At 40.8% G+C, this 22982-nt stretch overlaps 2 protein-coding genes across 2 annotated transcripts in view; one reads left to right on the top strand and one right to left on the bottom strand.

The window, feature by feature from the left end:
* LOC308281972 (uncharacterized protein) overlaps window positions 1–3042 on the top strand; it is a gene marked incomplete at its 3' end in the record, with an annotated part of 40595 nt that extends 37553 nt beyond the window's left edge. The window contains exon 9 of the mRNA XM_080722321.1: window positions 2726–3042. Within this exon, the coding sequence (XP_080578447.1) occupies window positions 2726–3042 (317 nt within the window). The remainder of the gene's footprint in view (window positions 1–2725) is intronic.
* Window positions 3043–7793: 4751 nt separating this feature from the next.
* tma16 (translation machinery associated 16 homolog) lies at window positions 7794–20839 on the bottom strand. Its single transcript, XM_080721387.1, has 7 exons — window positions 20758–20839; window positions 20558–20667; window positions 15969–16006; window positions 15119–15203; window positions 13299–13447; window positions 10476–10518; window positions 7794–9487 (listed from the first exon to the last, which is right to left on the bottom strand). Exons 1-7 carry the CDS (start codon window positions 20758–20760, stop codon window positions 9268–9270), a joined length of 648 nt encoding a protein of 215 aa, XP_080577513.1. The 5' UTR covers window positions 20761–20839; the 3' UTR covers window positions 7794–9267.
* Window positions 20840–22982: the final 2143 nt, after the last annotated feature.

The raw sequence follows: 22982 nt of genomic DNA, 5'->3' as shown, positions 1-22982 counted from the left end.
TCATATTTTAGATTAGAGAAAAGAAAAAGATGAGTGTGAAAATGTTTTCATTTACTTCTTTCTATTGTTTTCAGTGATTTTAACGGTTTTGATTTGCAAGTGGCTAAATATGTATTTTTAGACACAATAAGTCCATTCCCAAGATGCACCACAATCTTTCATGGGCAGACGTGACTTATGGGGGCTGGTGTAAATAGTAACAAAGAAATTGACGGCTTATTGTGTCTAAAAAGACATATTTAGCCACTTGTACGCATGAACCACAACCACTGAAATCAAAACACTAAAATCGCTAAAACAATAGAAAGCAGTAAATGAAAACATTTAAACACACATCTTTTCTTTTCTCTTATTACAATCTAAAATATGAACCCTTGTTGTAAAAAAACAAAGTTGTCCTTTAACCCTTTTAGACTGGGAACACATCTGTCACATTATATTTTAACCACCATAATCATTATTTTATAATTTAGCTATTCAAAAAATAGCAGATATAATAGCTCACAGCGTGCTGCGAGCTTGTAGTCTTAGATCTGCTATTTCTGAATATGTTGACCCGATTCTATACATGTTTCATGTTTCTATCATCGGTGGTTCTCAAACATTTTCATGTCAAGGACCCCCAAAATGATAAGTATTTGGCCACGGACCCCCATCTCAAAGTATGTTGTTCCAGGGACCCCCATAGAAGCAAAGATATGAGTAAAAAATGTTCGCTTTTAAGAATATATATTCAAAGATTTGCCCAAATATTCACGATTTTTCAAAAAAAATAGCAGATCTACAAGCTCGCAGTGCGGCACTCGGTGCCGCGCTGTGAGCTTGTAGATCTGCTATTTTTGAATAGCCAAAGTGTAAGAAATGGTTAATGTGCTTACGTGACACAGATGCGTTCCCGGTCAGATGCGTCACACTAAAGTAGCAGATCTACAAGCTCATAGATCTGCTACTTTTGCTGTTTTTGAATGAATTTGAATCCTGAAAAGTAACAATTCTGGACATAATGGGTTTTCCACCTGACATAGACGTTGTGTTGTTTTTCCATAAATGAATGTCCTCATCGTATCACTGTGACGCGCAAAACAATTGGCAATCTACAAGCTCACTACGTGTCGCGTCACGGCATGTTGTGAGCTTGACAATCGCCTATTTTACTCATTACTGCCAAGGCCCGAGTTTCCCGAGTTATTACAGTAGTCCCAGGCTGCCACAGCCCGAGTTTCCTGAGTTGGAAGCCATTTTGAAAAAAAAAAAAAAAAAATCTAAAAATGCCTCAAATGTATTAGGCATGATCGCAATTGCGAAATTGCATGTTTAGCCCCATAACAAAGACATCTTTCAAAATGTCAAAAATGGCTGTTCTCATGAATGCCTGAACGGATTTCCAAGCGGATTTTTTTGTTTGAAAGCTGTTAAAAAGTACTACACATATGGTGCATGATCTAGGCATGGACGTGCACGATCCGTGCACTAAAAATTGATCCGTGCACTAGAAATTTAGGAAGGTGGCAGTGTTTGTTTTGTCTGACTTTGAAGGCTTCTATCTCATGAATGCCTGAACGGATTTCCAAGCGGATTTTTTTGTTTGAAAGCTGTTAAAAAGTACTACACATATGGTGCATATATGGTGCATGGGCGTGCACGATCCGTGCACTAAAAATTGATCCGTGCACTAGAAATTTAGGAACGTGGCATCCTGGTACTTGGCGGCCATCTTGAAAAGGGCATTCAATGAGTTAACATTATCTGCCTGTAATGATTTGCGTTATGGCATTATAGGCCAGAGTGAAGTCTGTCTGTTTCTATTAATATTTAAAGAGGTGGTGCCATAGTTTTGTACTTTTTCTGTTTTGTATGTGTCTAAGGAGTTAACACAAGCTGTGCCGGATCATTCCCACCAGGCAAGATAAAAGATATGAATCTCAATTGAAGTGGATGCACACTGGACGCTACCATCCACTCCCATCCACTTCAATTGAGAAATATGTTTTATCTTTATCTTAATCTTTATCTTGCCTGGTGAGAATGACCCTTCACTCAGGTACATTTAGATTACTGGATGTAGCTTTTTTTTTTTTACTATGTGTTTCTATATTACTTTTTTTTTTTTTTTTTTTTTCATTCCTATTTTTATTAGAGGTTTAGGCACACTGCACACAGTCAGTCACATCTGTACATATCAAACAAGCTTATACAGCAACATATGGAGTGACAGCCTACTATCAATAGAGCATACAATTTTTCTTGCCTACTGGATGTTTTTAAACCTTTTTTTAAACAGCAAACACAAATACACACATTTGCACATGCACACATAGACATGAAAGGGGGCTTGAGCCCCTGCCCATTTATCCGTCTGTTAAAAAGTGCCCTCTCCAAACCTTGAATGTCGTTTTTACTATGGTCAAAAAAATGCAAATGCCCTTTTTCCATGCCATACCTGAAGGCAGCATTCAAGAGAATTGCCTTGTCCAAACTCTCCTGAACTTGAACGCATCATCTTATGTTGAAAGAATTTCCCTCACTGTGTAGGAATCCATGCCGCACAAGTCTCCAGTTTTGCCTTTTTTTTGCTTAGTTTAGTGTGATATCAAGAACTGAAAATAGCTGACCTCCAAGTTCACAACGCGTCGCGCTGCGAGCCCCTGCCTCTCTAACATTCTCTGCACGTCGCTGCTACATTACGGTATCTGATATCTCCCCCACCGCTCCCCCTCCTCTCCAGGCGTGCTGGACTGGCCGTTCTGGACCAAGCTGATCGTGGTGGCCATCGGCTTCACGGGGGGCCTCATCTTCATGTACATCCAGTGTAAGGTCTACCTGCAGCTGTGGCACCGCCTCAAGGCCTTCAACCGCATCATCACCGTGCAGAACTGCCCGCCGCGCGTCTCTGCCGCCACCGCCAACGGCAAGCTGCACCACGACACCGCCGCCGTGGAGGTTCCTCTCACCCCCGTCCCCGTCCCCGTGCCGGACACGCTGAACACGGACTCTGAGTGTTCGGTGGAGGCCGCCGTGGCGCCCGCGCAGACCCCCGTGTGAGAGCGGGAGTCCCTTTTTTTGCAGGTCTTTCAGTCCGAGTGTATCAAAAAAGCAACTGGGTTAAGGCAGCGGAAGCTTGTGATTGGCTGCGCGGACGTGTGCCGAAATTCGGGGAGACGGAGATACACCTAAACCTAACCTTAACCCTAACCTCAGTAAAACTAATGCTGGTGAATGCTAACCAGGTGAAATAAATACTAACCTGCCAACGCTGGTGAATGCTAACCCGGTGAATGTTAAACTGGTCGGACGGACCAACGGTGCTTAACCCAGTTGCTTTTTTGATACGCTCGGACTGAAAGTCCCTTTTTTGCAGGTCTTTCAGTCCGAGTGAGGAAAAAAAAGCACCTCGGTTTAGGTGGAGATGGCGGAGGCGTGCCGTCTCAGGCGACCTTGAGCCACGTGAGACAGTCGAGCGTTGCGCCGCGTCAGCGCCGTTAGAAGTTGTAAACCAGGAGGCCAGAATAGTAAATCTTCATCTAGCGGGTCTTGCCTCAACAGAGGTGCTTTTTTTGATACACACAGACTCGACCAGGGCCCCCCCATGTCTGGGGGAGCATCGCTGTGTGAACCCCTGAACCGCATGTCAGGAGGACCCTGCACTAGAGCAGTGGTTCTCAACATGTGGGTCGGGACCCCCAGGGGGGTCCACAAATGATTTTGGGAGGTCCCCACACGATTAACTTAATGTGAAACATTGTTTTCTCGATTTCACGATTTTGCAGTCAGCGGATTCTCCCAATAACCAATGACACACGTGGCTACAACCATAGACATAGAAAGGTAGACGCCTCCTTCGGCTAGGGGGCGTATGCATTGAGCAACTAAGGGAATCTTCATCACTTCCGTCTTCATTGCTTCCTCGTGCGTCACACATAGGGAAGTTGACAGGCCAATCAGAGGCAGGTGGGGGCTGGTCTTTACGTACGCAGCCTGTGAGAAGAGCTGAGCCGCGCAACATCGGAACTGGCTCTGTTGAATTGAATTGTGGTCCTTGGATAAGTCCCGGAAAAGTCGCACTGTGATTGGCCAGTAGTCACTTTGACTGACAGTGTTCCCTTAGTTTTTCCAGGAAGTCCGGACAAGAACTTTTGCACATCGCTCCAATTAACTGTAGAGGCGAACAAGGCATCTAGCTCTTTATATCTGTGGCTACAACCACTTGTCACTTCCTGAGTCTTGGGACGGCTCACCCGATTGGACATTGGGGAATAACAGTGCTTCAAGCATAAACACAAAGTCTGACGTGACACGCTGAAAGCTGCGCAAGACCATAAATCCACCCCATTCCCATTGAAATGCATTGGCTGACTCCACTCTCATAGGAGAATATTTTTTCTCTTTAGTCAGTGGACATTGGACAATCATGGCTTTCGAACACCAAAGAGTCAGACTTAAGCCAATCAAACTATGTCCAATATAATCGTTAGGATTGTACTGTTAGGGTGTGCACACACCAAAATGCCTCTGAGAGTGGAATCTGCATTCCGCCAATGTATTTCAATGAGAATGGAGCGTATTTTTTTGCAGAAATCCTCTACTGGCATGAAACCACTTCATTCTCATTGAAATGCATTGGCGGAACGCATATCATAGGTATTTTGGTGTGCGTGCACCCTTACAAGTAAAAGTCCGGAATTAAAAATGTACTTGAATAAAAGTACAAAAGTATGGTATCAAAATGTACTTAAAGTACCAAAAGTAAATGTACTCTTTATGCATAATGTCCCATTTCAAGTTTTCAAATGGATAAACATCTTTTGAAAATAGCAGATCTATAAGCGACACGTTGTGAGCTTGTAGATCAGCTATTTTCAAATGGCCAAAATGTATCCACCTGTTTCCGCGAGAATTTACTGTAACATTATTTGCGGGACACTTCCGGTTAACAGCAGACATAAAAGCTTACGTCGCGTCGCAGATGCAACCATTGTGAGCTTGTAGATCACTCTCGGCTGCGGCGCCGGAAGCTGCCTGCACATTCTGCGCAATGCATGATGGGATGTTGGAAAGTTGTTGATACAGAGTTTAAACCGTTACTGTATGTTTTGTAATAATAATCAAAATGCAAAAGTAACTTGTAACTAAACTTGTTTTCAAATAAATGTAGTGGGTAAAAGTACAATATTTGGATCTGAGAAGTAGTGGAGTAGAAGTAAAGGTTTTGGAAATTGTAAATACTCAAGTAAAGTACAAAATAAATACCTCAAAATTGCACTTAAGTACATTACTTAACCACCACCACTCCAGACTTGGCTGCACTTAGCCCTTGTGCACAGGTATTTAGTTAAGATCAGAACAATGGAATCATACTTGACAGCAATATTACTATAGCAATATTTTAAACAAAATTGCACCCAAAAGTCCAAATACGTCATAGCAGGTTGAAGCTGAAACGCCTCACTGTCATGACATGAGTGCATTCCCATCGTCGCGGTGCTGGCGGGTTTAAAAACAAAAGGTGCAGTCAGTGTTAAGAGGTTGAAGTATGAATTTAATGAAGCCATAGAATCAGTGTTACTTATCCAAAACATTATGTCTCAAATCTTGCTTTATACGAGATGTCTGCACTTCTAGATTTCTGCGATTATGTATTTTTAACCACTTGTTCTTAGCGTCGCTGTGTTTGTACAGTTTGTATCAGATGATGATCTAATCACTTAAAACTCTATATACAGTACTTTGACGACCACTGTTACTCAGGGATCTGTACTTGGCCCCCTCCTTTTTACTCCCCCGTGTACCAAAGATAATCGGCACAAATAGCCGATCTACAAGCTTGTTCGCCTGTTATGACATGCTCAGAACAGGGGCACTTATTACATAATCGTCTAATTGCAATTATTTGAAATAAACGCAATTATTTTTCTCATAATTGTCAGAATCGTTTCCATGTGGAAACATGTTCATATATTTTCAAACTTTTTCAAAAATAGTGGAAATAGCAGATGCGACGCGTTGTGCACTTGTAGATCAGCCATTTCCACTATTAATGTTCTTTTTTAAGTATAAAGTTGTCAAATGTCAGTCATTTCTTTGTATATTTAGGTTATGAGTCATAACTGCCATGTGCAACTTCAAAGCTACCAAGCCAAACAGAAATGGAACTGTCAACGACACAATTCAATGGCAGTTATTTGAGTAACAATTAATCGTTGTGTAAAATGTCATAATCGTGACAGCCCTAGACACACTGTGAATGTGGTTGACCTTTGACAACGGTCAATGTTAACTGTTTGGGCATTTTGTCCTGTATTATAGAGGTATTATTTGGTGGTGTTTTGAACAGTTTAACACTTAAATCGTTTTTTCAAAAATATAAAATCTGTTTATCTCTTTGTCACTGGGTATGAAACCATGGTGTTCATACATAATTATGATGCAAATGTGTTCTATGTGCAATAAACAATGAATGTAGATCTCCTCACTGTGCTTCAGTTGCAATCTAACCGTCCAGGTTAGATTGCGTCCAGGTTAGATTAGTCTCCAGGAGAACCGACACTTTCATTTTCAGCACTCGTTAGATCAGCGCTTTGCTGCCATCTTCTGGACGAAGATGGAACAGCAGCATGTAGTTCTTCTAGGTGAGAAGCAAGACACCTATGCATGCTGCTTACACATACAACACCTAGTTAAACTCTCACAAATACAGCGTAGGTGGTACATCCACTAAGAACTAGGGGTGGGCGATATGGAAAAATACAATATCACGATATTTTCCCAAGCCTGTATCACGATACACGATGTTATCACGATTCTTTTTCATGTTGGTTTTTATGGTTATTTTTCAAGTTACTTGACAAAAACAAGACTCTCTGGGTTCCTTTTGGGAGGTCTAAATTGAACTTTACAAGTATGTAACTCTGACAGTATACAAATGAAACCAAATGGACCCTTACTGATTTAGACCAAAATGCATTCTGCTATGAATCTTTGTATTAACAATTAAACTGGATTTTTTTACAAGGCTCCATCAATTACTGTATCACAATACATACGATATCTCTGAAAAGCCATATCGTGGAGACATTGTATCGTCTCAACGATATTTATCACCATATCACCCACCCCTACTATGAACCTAATCAAGCAGCACCAACATCTGTTTGCTTATGTTCAATGCATGTTCTCTCTGTTTGGTTACACAGTCCTGCCACCACACGGAGCCTAGCATGTTTGAAGTACGGGCCAAAAAATGTCTTTATTCAACGACGGCCCTACTGACAACTTACAAGTAAATGTTTGAACATGGCATCACACTTTTCATCGATGGCAAAGCATCTGAATGGTTAATGTCATGAGTGACTGTACCACGGTTGAAAAATCATAATTTCTATTCCTGCTAAAGCTTGAACGGGATACAGAACTCGCTCTGGGTAACTGGCAAGCACTTGTTATTTAAACCACTTAAGCCCTATATATATACTTAATTGTACAGAGTATAACTAAAATAGCAGATCAACAAGCTCACAATGCATTACTTTGCGACACATTGTGAGCATTCATGCCCGGAAATCGGGGATGCCAAGTTGGAAGTGGTTTAACAATTATTTTTTTTAATGAAAAATCTCTGAGGAAGTAAATGTTCATTTCAACAGGTTACAGCACTATTTCCTCAAAGTGGGGTAGAGGGACCCTCTGGGTTACTTGAGGTGGTTCCAAATGGACCATTACAGGTTCATTTGTACACTCTCAGACCCATTTAGGCCTAGAATTATTGAATGCTTTAACCAGTGAAAAATAGCAGATATACAAGCTCACAGCGCGGCACCGAGTGCCGCGCTGCGAGCTTGTAGATCTGCTATTTTTGAAAAAGTTGTGAAAATCTGTGCAAATATTTGAATATATGTATTTTCAAAGCGAACGTTTGTAACTCAAATTTTGCTTCTGGGTGGTCCCTGGAACAGCATATTTTGAGATGGGGGTCCGTGGCCAAATAAATATCATTTTGGGGGTCCTTCACATGAAAAGGTTTGAGACATAGTAGTCTCTCAAGAACAGACTAACTGAGCTCCATTTAAGTGAAAAGGACCTAAACAACCAAAGGTGGCCTTTTCTTCTGGTTTGGGTATTAATGGAGAATTTACACCAATTAGAACCAGCACTATTGTCTACAAGAATGTCATCACTAACATCGGCAACGCATACGATCCATCTACAGGTATCTTCTCAGCACCGTCAAGAGGAGTTTATCACTTCACATTTAAAGCAGCTCACCACCGGTCAAATAGTTATACGTATATCTATATGTATAAAAACAGACAGAGACTCATTAATAACGAGGCATACAGTGTTGGTCAATGGGAATCTGTATCTAATGGAATGATCGTAGAGCTGCCGACGATGGCTGGCCAGATTGCTGACATAGAAACATAGGTTTTAAAAAGAAAATCTTAGAAGGATTCGAAAGACACTTATAGAATCGGGTCGAAATTCAAATTTTCGCGATTTTTCAAAAATAGCAGATCTACAAGCTCGCAGCGCGGCACTCGCGCCGTGAGCTTGTATATCTGCTATTTTTCAATAGTTAAAGCATAAAATAATGATACACAATAATGTGTACTAAATGGGTTAAATAAAAAAAAAAGAAAGTTTGAGAACCACTGAGTTACACAACCTGTGGCTGGTGCTTGTCTCAGCAGTGTTAATGGGTGCTCGTAGTGTCTCATATTGTGCCAGTCAGGGGCGTCACAAGGGGGGGAGAAAGTGGGGCTGAGTTACTAGGGCCCAAGGTGGAGGGGCCTTAATTAATTTATACTTTAGCTATTGAGTGCTGCGAGCTTGTAGATCTGCTATTCATGAAAAGTCGTGTAAATGTGTGCAAATCTTTGAATATATGTACTTTTCAAGAGAATATTTGTAACTCATATTTTGCTTCTGGGGGGGTCCCTGGAACTAAATATTTTGAGATGGGGGTCCGTGGCCAAATAAATGTCATTTTGGGGGGTCCTTCGCATGAAAATATTTGAGCACCACTGACATAGAAACTGTAGGACTCTGCACAAGTTTTCACGATTTTTTCAAAAATAGCAGATCTACAAGCTCGCAGCGCGGCACTCGGTGCCGCGCTGTGAGCTTGTATATCTGCTATTTTTTAATAGTTAAAGCACAAAACGTGAGCGAATCCTTGTACCCACCCAGGGCCCAGAATTTGGTAAGACACCCCTGGTTCCAGCAGCACCGACCCGCCAAGAGTCTCAATTTGTGTCCGTCGTTTTCTCCGTGTTAGCCCAGTAACTCCATGTCCTCCAACAAGTCATCATCCTCTTCCTCCTCATCTCCCAGCTCAGCATCATCATCATCATCATCACCAGCTTCCTCCTCTCCTGCCAAGAGTTTCTCTTCTTCTTCTTCTGTTGTTGCTGTTGTCGTCGTTGTCGCGTCTTTGCTCGAAATCTTCTTCATTTTGATGTTTGGGAGTTTCTTTAGGTCACCGCTCCACTCTCTGTCAATATCGATCAGCACGCACGCACACACACACACACAAAGCTCTAGGCGTCACGCCAAATCTTTGGCAGATTACATAGATAAGAGTCAAACGGCTATTTGAAGAAGAACAAATTACACAACATCTTTGGATGGAAAGAATGGCACAGCTAGGGATGGGAGGATAAGCGATACTATCGTTTATTGTGATAAGAAACACTCGCGATAATCGTATCGTGGAGATTTAATTTATCGTGATATCGTCCTCCGTCAGGCGCTGGGATCAATTCAGCTTTTATTTGCCGAGCTGCATATCCGGTACCACTTAAACCCTCTATAATAGGTAAAAGGTACTTATAATATACTGTACATACTTGATACAGTCTTTTTTCAGTCTCTCAAATGTCTTTGCCAAAAAATAGCAGATCTACAAGCTCACAACGCGTCGTGAGCTTGTAGATCGGCAATTTTTTGGCAAATGTTCCACCTCAGGATAATGGATTTTGATTATCGCGAGTAAAATCGTAAATTGCGATTTCTTTTGTCACAATAATCGTGATATGAAATGTTCACATCGTCCCATTCCTACAACATACACATTCATTGAAGTATAACCTGGAAGTGCATAGCTTCATGAATATTACAGAACAAAGCAGTTGTGGCAGTTACTTGCCATCTCCTGTGGTGTTAAGTGGCACGGTATTGCAATGTTGCAGTTATTGTGACAAAACTGTCTGGGGGTTTGTTTTGCTCAAGATCAGTGTCATTTTACCCACAGGTATGAGACTTTTACCCATTTAGGCCTAGAATTAGAAGGATTCAAAAGACACTTATAGAATCGGGTCAAAATTCTAATGTTCACGACTTTTCAAAAATAGCAGATCTACAAGCTTGCAGCGCGGCACTCGGTGCCGCGCTGTGAGCTTGTATATCTGCTATTTTTCAATAGTTAAAGCATAAAATAATGATACACAAAATGTGTACCCGTTCTAAATGGGTTAACTCACCTGAATGTCTTCAGATTCTTTGTATTGATGATATCTGGGATCTCTGGGGAAAAGGAAACCAATAACACATAGGTTTTGTTTGTTTAGCGCCATTGATTGATTGAATACTTCATTAGTCGGAAATGTAAACAGCATGTAGTACTAGTACTGTAAGACAGGGGTCTTCAACAGGGGGTCTGGGACCCCTAGGGGGTCCTCAGAGTTACTACAGGGAGCCTAGGGTGGAGCTTAAATTACCTTTTTTAGATTGTCTTGAGTCTCACCCCCCAATTATGTTCCAATTTACAAAAAACTGCTTTGGTTAAAATTTGGTTGAATTTCAAGCATATTTAGAGGTAGCTCAATCAAGTCAAAGATTGTACATTTTATTGGTCAAAATCGAATTGCACTGCAGGCACATTTAAGTTATACATTACACATTATTCTTATACTAAGCACAGAAATTATATTTTTTAAGCTTACAAATCTAAACACAAATCTGATTACATGTGTGTCATATGTCAAACCAGAATTAATGTATTGTAGGAAATAGCAAAGCAAAGAATGACAAATTGCTATTTTTCATTTAACGTGCACAATGACATGTCTTTATTGCACATTCTTCAATTATACTCACAACACAAAACAAGCACACAGCCCCACTTCCTTGTTTACCCCCAAAACCCCTGAAAGTCACTGCAGTATAGCAATTCAGTAGTTACTGATCAATTAAAGTTTGTTTACGGCTATCGGGATACTTGTGCCGATGGTTCTGCACAATTTGCAGCAAGTACTGGAGTTGGGACTCATCTTTAGTAATGAGACCACAATATTCTTGTATTAGGGCAACCCCACGCTCTGCATGATCATTGACAACATTCATCGCCTTCACTACAGCCAGAGCTTCTTGGTAGTCCACCCTGGGCTCATCGGGATCAACGTCAAGGAAGTCATCTGGGAGATCCATCATTTTGAAAAGTACTTCAATGTTCTTCCTTGCAATTGTTCCAAGGTCAACAGTAATTATCTTCATATGCCCCTGTTCATGATCTTCATTTCCATCTTTCATGGCTCTCACCATCAGCCTCTTTGTTTGCGCGCTCACTTGACTGTCAAACAATGCAAGTCCGACGATCTCTGGAGCCAAATACCATAAGTGATTGGAAAACTTTTGAGAAGCAGCTTTAGACACCTCAGCATTTATTGATGAATATTCCAACAACGATTTTAACAGCTGCCAAGTCATTTAGTGGAGCGCTGACAGTAACAGGTGCCATCATCCATGCCTTCACATAATTGCAAACTGCAAAAATGCACAAATCCATGCATGCTTTGTCTTCCCTGAAGGTCAGTTTGAATTGGCCATGAAACATCCAGATCTTCATACAATAAATAACCTTTGCCATCCAACGGGCATGATGGGTAGCTCCTGGAGCTCTGAACCGGAGGTATCCGGTTCATCAATAAATGCTGAGGTGTCTAAAGCTGCTTCTCAAAAGTTTTCCAATCACTTATGGTGAACAGGGCATATGAAGAGAATTACTGTTGACCTTGGAACAATTGCAAGGAAGAACATTGAAGATTTTTTCCAAGGTGCTTTGAGTGGGAGCCCAGGGAGGACTACCAAGAAGCTATGGCTGTAGTGAAGGCGATGAATGTTGTCAATGATCATGCAGAGCGTGGGGTTGCCCTAATACAAGAATATTGTGGTCTCATTACTAAAGATGAGTCCCAACTCCAATGCTTGCTGCAAATTGTGCAGGACTATCGGCACAAGTATCCCGATTGCCGTAAACAAACTTTAATTGATCAATAACTACTGAATTGCTATACGGCAGTGACTTTTGGGGGTTTGGGGGTAAGCAAGGAAGTGGGGCTGTGTGCTTGTTGTGTGTTGTGAGTATGATTGAAGAGTGTGCAATAAAGACATGTCATTGTGCACGTTAAATGAAAAATTGCAAATTGTCATTCTTTGCTTTGCTATTTCCTACAATACATTAATTCTGGTTTGACATATGACAAACATGTAAACAGATTTGTGTTTAGATTTGTAAGCTTAAAAAATATAATTTCTGTGCTTAGTATAAGAATAATGTGTAATGTATAACTTAAATGTGCCTGCAGTGCAATTCGATTTTGATCAATAAAATGTACAATCTTTGACTTGATTGAGCTACCTCTAAATATGCTTGAAATTCAACAAAATTTTAACCAAAGCAGTTTTTTGTACATTGGAACATAATTGGGGGGTGAGACTCAAGAAAATCAAAAAAAGGTAATTTAAGATCCACCCTAAGGGAGCCCTCCAAATATTTGAGTGATAGAAACCTTTTTTTCTCCTTTTCTTTATATTAACCCACTTGAACCCTAGCGTCCATATTCTGACAACTTTAGCCCAAAATAGGCCCTGAAATGAAGTAAAGGTTGAAAATGTCTGCTTCACAAGGTTACATGTACATTATTATTAAATTGTTTTTATTGAATTTTCGATTTTACAGATAAACACACATTCCAACAAATGTCACAGAACTACACAGTACAATAATACATCTAAAAGAAAAGTACAATAATACAAAGCTAAAAATATGACACAAAATAAAATTAAAAATTAAAAATACAAATGATTATGTACATAATTTGTCCACGAAATGTCACTTGTCATACAAAATGTTTGTCATGAAATTCACGTCCTATGCCTGAGCGTCCCCAGCCGGGAATTTAACCCTGAAATAGTTCAAGAATGGCTGCCAAACCTTAAAGAATTTCTGGACAGAGCCCCTGGTGGAATACTTAAGCTTCTCCAAAGGTTACATGTACAGAAGTGACTTTCAAAGAGACACTCACCGATCCCGTTGGTCTCGTACAGCGCTCGCTCTCGCTCTATGGTCTGCGTGATCACCGTCTCCCGGGCGCCATGGTGACGACCCTGGCGACCCTTGATCCCGTTGACCAACTCTATCTGCTCTAGCTCAGAGTCAAACCTGTGGAGGTATCTACACACACACGCACACACACACACACACACACAAACACACACAACAAATAAGTAGTACATGAGCATTACAATGATTTTGGATCAGGTCACGTCTAGGCCGGTCACAATTATTACATAATCGCAATTATTTTGCATAATCGTCATAGTCTTTTCCATGTTGAAAACATTTTCAAACATTTTCCGAAAGAAAGTTGCACATGGCAATTATGACACATAACTTAAATATACAAAGAAATTACTGAGATATTTGACAACTTTATACTTAAAAAAAGAACATTGATAGTGGAAATAGATCTACAAGCTAGATCTACAAAATCTACAAGCTCACAACGTGTCGCGATGCGACACATTGTGAGCTTGTAGATCTGCTGCTATTTCCACTACTTTTTTTAAAGTGTTTGGAACTATATCAACATTTCTCAACATGGAAACGATTATGACGATTTTATGCAAAATAATTGCGATTACCTCAAATAATTGCGACTAGACGATTATGTAATAATTGTGACAGCCCTAGTTGGATCCCGTTCTGGATCCCAACCCTAGTCACTTTCGTATCACGCAAGCAGGTTGCAAAATAACCCCACCGCTCAGACGCAGACACGCAGTGGAGGTCGATTGTGAGGCAATCGGATGACATTGCAGGAAATTGTTCTTCTGCCTCACAAACCTCATACAGGACGCTGAGTGAACTGATATGAACTGCTGAGAATCACATACCGTGTATCGTCACTGTCGGGCAGAAACCTCGTATCTCCAAGTTTCACATTTGTACATTTTTTCGCTAAGTAAAGCCCTGCTTCATCAAACAAGGCCGTCGCACAGGTAGTGAAAACAGCAGATCTACAAGCACACAATGCCTCGCAGGTGCGAGGCGTTGTGTGCTTGTAGATCGGCTGTTTTCACTAGTTTAAATCATTTTTAAAATGATAAATGCAAAACGAAGAGTTTTGGACATACAAGGTTTCCGCCCGACAACGACGATACATTTTTCCCTGGTAGCCGTTTAATTCAGAAAAAAAAAATACAAAACAAATGAAACATATAAATGAGCACGTCTAGAAAATGCATGTTTCCTAACCCCACCAGGATTGAGTTAAGACCCGCCTCGAGGAAACGCGAAGACTTCCAGGAGTGGCTGAAATCCTTGCCGGACACATGGAGGGTGGATAAAGTCAGACCTAGTAACGGCATGAATACAATATAAAACTTGTAGGCTATTGAGAAAAGCCTGCTTTTGCACAATGCACAGCTATTGTCACTACAGTGCTCAAAATAAACTGCAAAAAAATAAAAAAAATAAATTGAAACTTACTTTGTAATGTGCTTAAAAAAGGTAAAACTTTGTAACTTTGCTAAAGAGAAAAATGTACTGAGAAAGCTATTAATTTGTCACTACTGTGCTCAAAATAAAAACTCTTACTAATTATCAGTTAAATTGTTATAGTTTGGATATGGCTTTGGGCGTATTATGCTGCGTGTATTATTGTAACGGATCGGTAGGGCGTAGGTTCAGTATTGCTTTGCACTTGAGCGAGCAGCACTAACGTTCATACGCACTTTCATACTTTAGATCATTGAGAGGGGCGCTTCCGCGAGGCGGGTTTTAACTCAATCATGGTGGGTTTAGGAAACGCCTAGAAAACCTAGTTTATACATTTGAGTTCACCTTTCAATGACCTCACAGGCCTCTTTCTTGGTGTACGTTGTCTTTGTCGGATCCAGCTGGCCTTGAAACCATAACAGCCTGTCACCTGTCACACAGAAAAACACACACACACACACACACACACACTAATAGTAGATATCATCTCATAGCCCCCAGTGTCAGTCAGTAATACTGTAGATCAGGGGTCTTCAACAGGGGGTCTGGGACCCTTAGGGGGTCCTCAGAGTTACTACAAGGGGTCCTCCAAAACTGAGTGATAGAACCTTTTTTACATTAAACACTTGAACTCTAGTATCCATATTCTGAGAACTTTAGCCAAAAATAGCAGATCTACAAGTAGATCGACTATTTTCAGCAAAGAGATCTGGTGTAGAAGGGAAAAAGAGCAGACTAAGGCCGGCTTTACACTGCAGTTAAATCCAGACCAAATCCGATTTGGTTCTCAAATCTGATCTTTTGGCCCGACTTTTCACACTGCATTTGCAAGTGTCTGATCTGTGCGTTCTGACTGATTTTAACAGCGTCAGCCCAAAGCTGCCCTGCGTCTACATATTATCTGCTTTGGTTACCGTGGTCATGACGTCACGTCACAACGTTGACGTATTGACGGTTCAAGTGTTTAAATATCTGAAAACACAAATTGACACGAATCCAAAATACACTGATGATCGTGCTGTCAAACAATGAAACTATATGGAATCTATGATAAGGTTGTGGGGGTTCCTGCTTCATCTCTCTCTCAGCTAAGGTTCCTTGGCCTGAAAACGTTGAAGACCCCTGTTGTACAATGTACTGAAACAGACAGACAGTAATTCAGTAAATAAAAGTCAAGTCACCATCATAGACTCACCAATGCTGTTCAGGCGTGTCTTTTTCTCACTCTTCTGTCTACAACGTCAGACAATGACAACCGTTAGATGACGTTTTAAACCCCAATGGGGGTAAATGTATTGTAACCAAATCATTGTTTTAGGAATGCGACAAATACAACAAATTATTATTGAACTCAAGTCTCCATGGCGTGAGTAATCAATAGAAAAAAAAAGAAGAAAAAACACATTTTGGGGGTGAACTACTCCTTTAAGACCTGGAAAGCATCTGTGTCACTTTACAGTTAAACCACTTTAACCATTAATTCATACTTTGGCTATTCAATAATAGCAGATATACAAGCTCACAGTGCGGCACCGAGTGCCGCGCTGTGAGCTTGTAGATCTGCCATTTTTGAAAGTTCATGACAATTTGTGCAAATCTCTGAAATACATATATGTTTTTAAGCGGACATTTTTAACTATTTTTTTTTTTTCTGGGGTCCCTGGAACGACATATTTTTTTAAAGACATTTATAGAATCAGATCCTAAAACATCCTCATCCTTCAGGCAGCATTGGGAAAGGAAACACTAGGCTGTTATAACACATCTGGACACCAGACCCAATAACAATTCTAATCAAAGTATTCAAATGTTTTAATCACTTAACATTTGAACTGTGTTGCAAAATTACAACACAATAAGTCTGGGCATTCCGTCAGGGAGGTGGCCATGATTTCATGTATTATTGTTGCTAGATGTTTTGTGTGTCAGCGTGGCAGATGAATCGCTTGTTGTTGAAATGTGTTAGGCGCCGTACAGACATCTGCGTCACGCATCATCATCTTATCGTATGAGAATGGCCACTGGGTGCGCCGTACTAATGCATTCTCAATGCAAGGTTGTTTGGTGTTTTGTCGTTGCCGTGTCTCTTCAAGAGCGTACAGGCTGCGGTTGAGCTAGAGACACGGCAACGACAAAAAACCAAACAACCTTCCATTGACAATGCATTAGTACGGCGCCCCCAGTGGCCATTCTCAGACGATAAGATGATGATGCGTGACGCAGATGTCTGTACGGCGCCGTACTGGTTAGCTCTTGTCCAGAGCTGAACTAGCTAACGGCTCTGTCTGGACTGGCCCTGAAAAATGACAGTCATATGACCAAATAGCAACACAGTCTCTGTGGCGCTACCCGGCGAGCGCTCGCCTACCTCGCTTCCTCCTTTACTGGCCAACGGCGGGGCTCCTCGCGTCCAAATAAAAAGAGGCCGAGTTCAATTGTCGCCAATGGAAGATCTCCCCCGCGGTGGTTTCTTTCCAATCGGAACGCCTCCCGTAGCACGCCCGTCCGTCTGCCAATAAAATCGCCGCACTCCTTTTTCATTCCTCCTCCCCTCCCCTCCCTCCCCCGATCAAAACACAACGTCCCTCGCGGGATTCCAACCAATCACGCGCCGTCTTTTCGGGTCGCTGTTCCGGTCTGGGGCCAGAGCGGATATGGAAACGCTACTTGCTTTAACGTGGGCTTACACATTACCGGATACAGTAGGCGGGCTCTAGACGGCATCCGAGCACAGAGCAGCAAATAGAAACCACACGGGAGGGCTATGAACAGCTGTAGAGTGAAGTGAGCCACATTCTCTTAATGCAGCGTCCGACGTTGTCACGTTTAAAAACAAACAATTGTCACTTAGAGACCTTTGGATGCAATGGACACTTGGACACTGGCTTTGTTATCCTAACACTCAAGGTAAGTTTCGTGACTTCTACAAATTACTATGGTAATGGTCTGGTCATCTGCATGAAATGCATTACCATACATACAATAACAAGTAGGCAATAGGCATGGTGATGGTGTCTGCTACTGTCTTTCATTTGATCCATGGCTGGCCAATACTATCTAGTTAATGCTTTATTTGTAAAGACATTTTAATATAGGCCTATCCTATGGATTACATAGCTAAGTTACTGTCCTGCTATTGCAATATTAGGCTATTATTATATGTATATATATTTTTAAGGTATTGTCAGTGTCATTGAAACATTAAGATAAGGAGTCATATAGTATGTTAATGAAAGTGAAAAGGAGAAAACTACATTTGGCTCATCAACAAAGCATAACAAACAAATTAGTGGTTTATAGATCTATGTGTTTCTCTTATACATTTAGTACAAAAGGACCCACATGTAAACAAGCCATTGTGCTTTCTTGGGTTTAAATCCTATTAGTAGACCTTGTATCTGATTCTGAACTGTACTGTGCTTTTCCTTTGTGAACTGCTAACAAAGTAACTATTCAATCAAAACCATAAAGACACTCAGAGTTAAGGGTCTGTGCAAATAAAACATTTGAGAACCAGTATATCAGTGTCATACATATTCTGACGAAAACCTGTATGGAGACTTGACATTCTGTAATTGGATCTTATGATCAAAATAAGAACATTATAATAGTGTGTAAATCTGTGCCACATACAAATGTCTGTGTACAGACATAGATGGCCCCTGCATGATGGCTGCTAAAAAAAGATAATGCCACGGTGGGATCTGATGTGTGATGGGCATACTGTATTATCACATAGGCAAACATAAACTGTCACCTGTGTGACACTGAATTTGTATTGATTATACATATTTCTCTCTATTTCTCCTTTGCTGTCTCCCAGACCTCAGCTGTTCTCTCTGCACCTCTTCACCAAAGGCGAAGCGCCTCCACGGCCAGATTCAACAAGCGGACAGTGCAGGCAAATTCATGCAGAAAGTGGCCAGTTCAGAACACAGGAAACAGGACATAATACTGTACACTGCCCAAAAATACAGACACCATATCAAAAGAGGAGTGGCTAGCAGACAACAAAAAATAAATGAGCAGATGTTTGCCTCTCCCTTACTTAAATTTGTGATGTAGTTGAGACTTGTTTTATTATTCTTGTGCAAAGTGTGATGCCACCAGAGCCATCAACATATTGTCGCTGTCGGGCAGAAACCATGTCCCATTCCTTTTATTTTATTGTAAATGAATGCCCTACTTTATCATACACGAGTGTTGCATAAAAGTAGTGAAAATAGCAGATCTACAAGCCCACAACACATCAAAGTGTTGTCAGTTTGTAGATCGTCTATTTTCACCATGTTAGCAGATATATAGGCCCACAAGATGCTGACGTGTTGTCAGCTTGTAGATCAGTTATTTTCACTATTTTAGATACTTTTTAAATAGTGATAAGTAACGTTTTGGACATACAGGGTTTCCACCCAAGAGTGATGATGTATTCATATATGTTTGTTGTCACCATGTTTATGTTGTATGTGGGATTAATACCCTGTTGTATTTGAATCTTTTAGATTAAAATTATATTTACCTTTCATGCAGTTGCATTTTTTTACTTAATGAAATATGTTATGCTTTTACCTCAATGGTTGACTTTGTTGATCCCCATTGGAAATAAGTCCAGATGTCATAATATTGTTGATGTTTGTTTGTTGTAACTCATACAGAGTACGATTTTAAAAGAAATGTCAGCAGCATTAGTTAGAATGAATGAAATACAAAGTGAATTTGTTCCAAACCAAGATGAAATAAATACTGATCTGCATTTGCAGTGGATCTCTGAATAAGAGAAAATAATTATGTTATATAATTATATAAAATAATAATAATTATAAGTATAACAATACATAAAATGTACAGTGAATATATAAATGCATCTATACTGTGTACGTCTATCACCAGTGAATATAAATAGATGTACAATACATCTATGAATGAAGTACAGTCTCACAAGGGTTATACTTAACAGGCATCTGTCAATATGTGCCAATGTATCGTAGGCCTACATGTTATATTGTAGTAATACAATAGTACAAATAGGTTAGATGATGGTGAGAAAATTGATTTTGTGGTCCATTTAGAGATGGTTAAAACAATGAGGACGTTTCTTTCATTCATTGAGTTTTATTTTTGCATGGCGTAGGTGGGAATCGAACACCTGACCCGGCGTAGGTGGGAATCAAACCCACGACCTTCGGATCCTCACCAACCATACCTAAAATCGACAAAAGTCACAATTTTCATGAATCTATCATATATACTCATAAACCACTTGGACAGATCACTGGGGAGATGCACACGAACACTGGCCTGTTGCATTTTTCATCCCTTCCACGCTCGTTTTCTCTTTCTTTCTCTCTTTCTCCTCTTTTTTCCTTCTTCCCCCTTCTCCCCCTCTCCCCTTCCATTTTTTCCCCCCTTCCCCCCCTAGGTAGGCAATTGTTCCCCAGCCCTGGCGCAACCGGTTAGCGCGTTCGGCTGTTAACCGAAAGGTTGGTGGTTCGAATCCACCCAGGGACGAAATAATTATTTTCTATGAGTTGAATACAAAGGAAAAAAGCCACGAACTGTGCTTTTTGTTGCAAACTGCTAAGTATTCAATCATTCATTCAATCAATCAATCAGACAGACAGACAGACAGACAGACCGACGTCTGTTAAGTTAACCACGGCTAGCTGTCTGGACCAGAGGTAAAATATGCTGTACAAATAAAGTAGCCTGGCGTTGCTTTAAGTATAAATCAAGCCTTTATGATTGATTCTAGAACTCTATATAATATCCGATCTTTTCCTTCACCTCTCCTTCTTCCCCAGACGGACCTCCTCTCTGGCCAGATATGCAGCCTTCCTGCTGTACGGATGGACAACCTTCTCTGGAGCCTTCTTCTTCTGCTGCCGAGCCTTAGGCTGAAACACACAGCAATAAGCTACCATCACAGTCTGACAGCAACATGTTACAGCCTAAATATAGCAGAAGATATGAAATGGTAATGTTACCATGATGCTGATCGAGGTGAGAGTTGACGAACACACACACAACACACACGTGTTTCTGTTGTTGACACTTGCGGCGGAAGTAATGAGCGGTACGCCCTTCAAATAGTTCCGGGTGTGTTTTAGACACGTTGTTATGGTTCCGCACACGGACCGATTTCTCTGCGCGCCCCCGTTTTTTTTTTCTTTCTTTTTTTTCGTTTTTTTTAGTGCGAGGATGGAACGTAGAACTGGGAGGTGGGAGCTGTATTATAATATAACACTATGGGTGGGAGAAGGAAAATTAAATAGTACTCTATGAAAAGAACCAAGTTTATTTATGTCTTACTATTTTATTATTATTGGGCAGGGTTGCCAACATGACTGGACTGGACATAATTCAAGATGGGGGGGGGGGGGGGGGGGACACCCCAAGCAGGGGTCTGTGAGTTTTTCCTGTGTTCGGCAGAATCTTTGCGGGTTTGATACTTTTATCAGGCTTGCTTTACTAGCATGGAAAATGATGGGTAGGCTACAATTTAATCCATTAAAAAAGTACAGAAATTGATTTGATTACTGAAGCAATGTATTGTAATTAAGACCCATCTGTAGCCTAATAATAACCAGTCATTACTCAAATCAATATCTCTGTATGATACAGTTTACAGTTTAGGCATTTAGCAGACGCTTTTAATCCAAAGCGATTTACAAAAAAGCAGAATAATACATCACTATAATAAACAAGATAACATGTCAGAATATCAACAACAATATAGCAAATGCATATGAATATCAATCTAAAAAACAATATAATCATAATGATATGATTGCTTGCACTGCCCCCACCCCTCAAGCGGGGGATCCCCATAATCTTTTAACATAGTAGCTGTAATTCCCTGTGTTCTGGTGAATTTGGGCAGTTTTGATACCAAATCCAGGAGAAATCCAGGAGAAATGACAATTCATGAGCACCGCAGGAGATGGGGTCGAAATTCAGGAGACTCCTGCCGGATTCAGGAGTGTTGGCAACCCTGGGTTATGCGGTAAATAACAACAATGGATCATGACCAAATGTTAAGGTAGAACTTTTAACAATAGTAGGTCTATTAACTGAAAACGAAACAGCACAAATTCAGAATGGAGGGTATGCACATGACATCATCATCATACCTGGAAGTTATGCGGGAACCAGTGCTTAATTAAGGGAACATGTTCCCCCACCTCTATATTTGGATCCGGCACCTATTTGATTGGACCCAGGACCTTACCTGTCAAATCAAAATAGTGCTGTTTGGTCATTTATATTTTCATCCTTACAAATAGAGACCTTTTGGCTGCAGCATTTTTCTTTACTTTATATTTTTATGTTTTTGTTCAATTTCTTGTACATTTTTCTGATGTGGTGCTTCATAAGTGACACAGTGAAACACAATAGACAAGCTATACACGTACGGTATACATGATGTCATAGATTTTTGTTAACAATTTGAATATGACAGTTATTCAGATTGATCATTCCAAAATTGATGAATTGACTACCAGTGCTCTGATGGCCCACTTACAGTATATGTGCCAAATGTTGCTGCTAATATTTTACTGGGTGCGTAAAAAAAGAAAACATGGATGCGGCCATTTACACACGCAGTCTGGGATCCGGCACCTATTCATTGACAAATTAAGCACTGGCGGGAACGCCTACTGAGTGGCAAAAAAACTTGACATCCCATACATTCAAACAGAAAAGTCCTATCTGATTTCCTTAAACTACGTTAAACTCACTTTGCCACTCAATTTGCCACTCACGTTATCCATCCGCATACACTATAGTCATCTACTTGTTGTTACAACAACTCGTCTTACTAGATTAAATCTATTGTGGTTCCTATTGTGTTGCAGTAGCCTAACCTGAAACTGAAGGCGAATGCATGGCTCACCCATCATTAATCACACAGGCCTATTGCCCAAGCCTCTATTCCTCTATTGAACGGTGTTGCAGTGTGCTAATTTGTTTCTGATTAGTACTTTAGCCTCCTTCACACCTCGAGGAGGACAAGCCTTCACCCTGACGACATCATGTTGAAACCTGCCACCACCCACGGCCGCCTGTGCTTGTGGTTGGATGAGAAACAGATGAAACGCCTCCCAACAAGCAGAACAATAACCCACTCAGTCAGTGTCTGTGGAAAGTGATCATCACAGGGAAAGTGTAAGAGCCCTTATTTCCTCTAATTGTTATTGTTCTATCCCGA

Source organism: Nannobrachium achirus, assembly GCF_963921795.1.
Source record: "Nannobrachium achirus genome assembly, chromosome: 3".
NCBI classification, from domain to species: domain Eukaryota; kingdom Metazoa; phylum Chordata; class Actinopteri; order Myctophiformes; family Myctophidae; genus Nannobrachium; species Nannobrachium achirus.
This window is presented reverse-complemented; position numbering and strand designations above follow the sequence as displayed.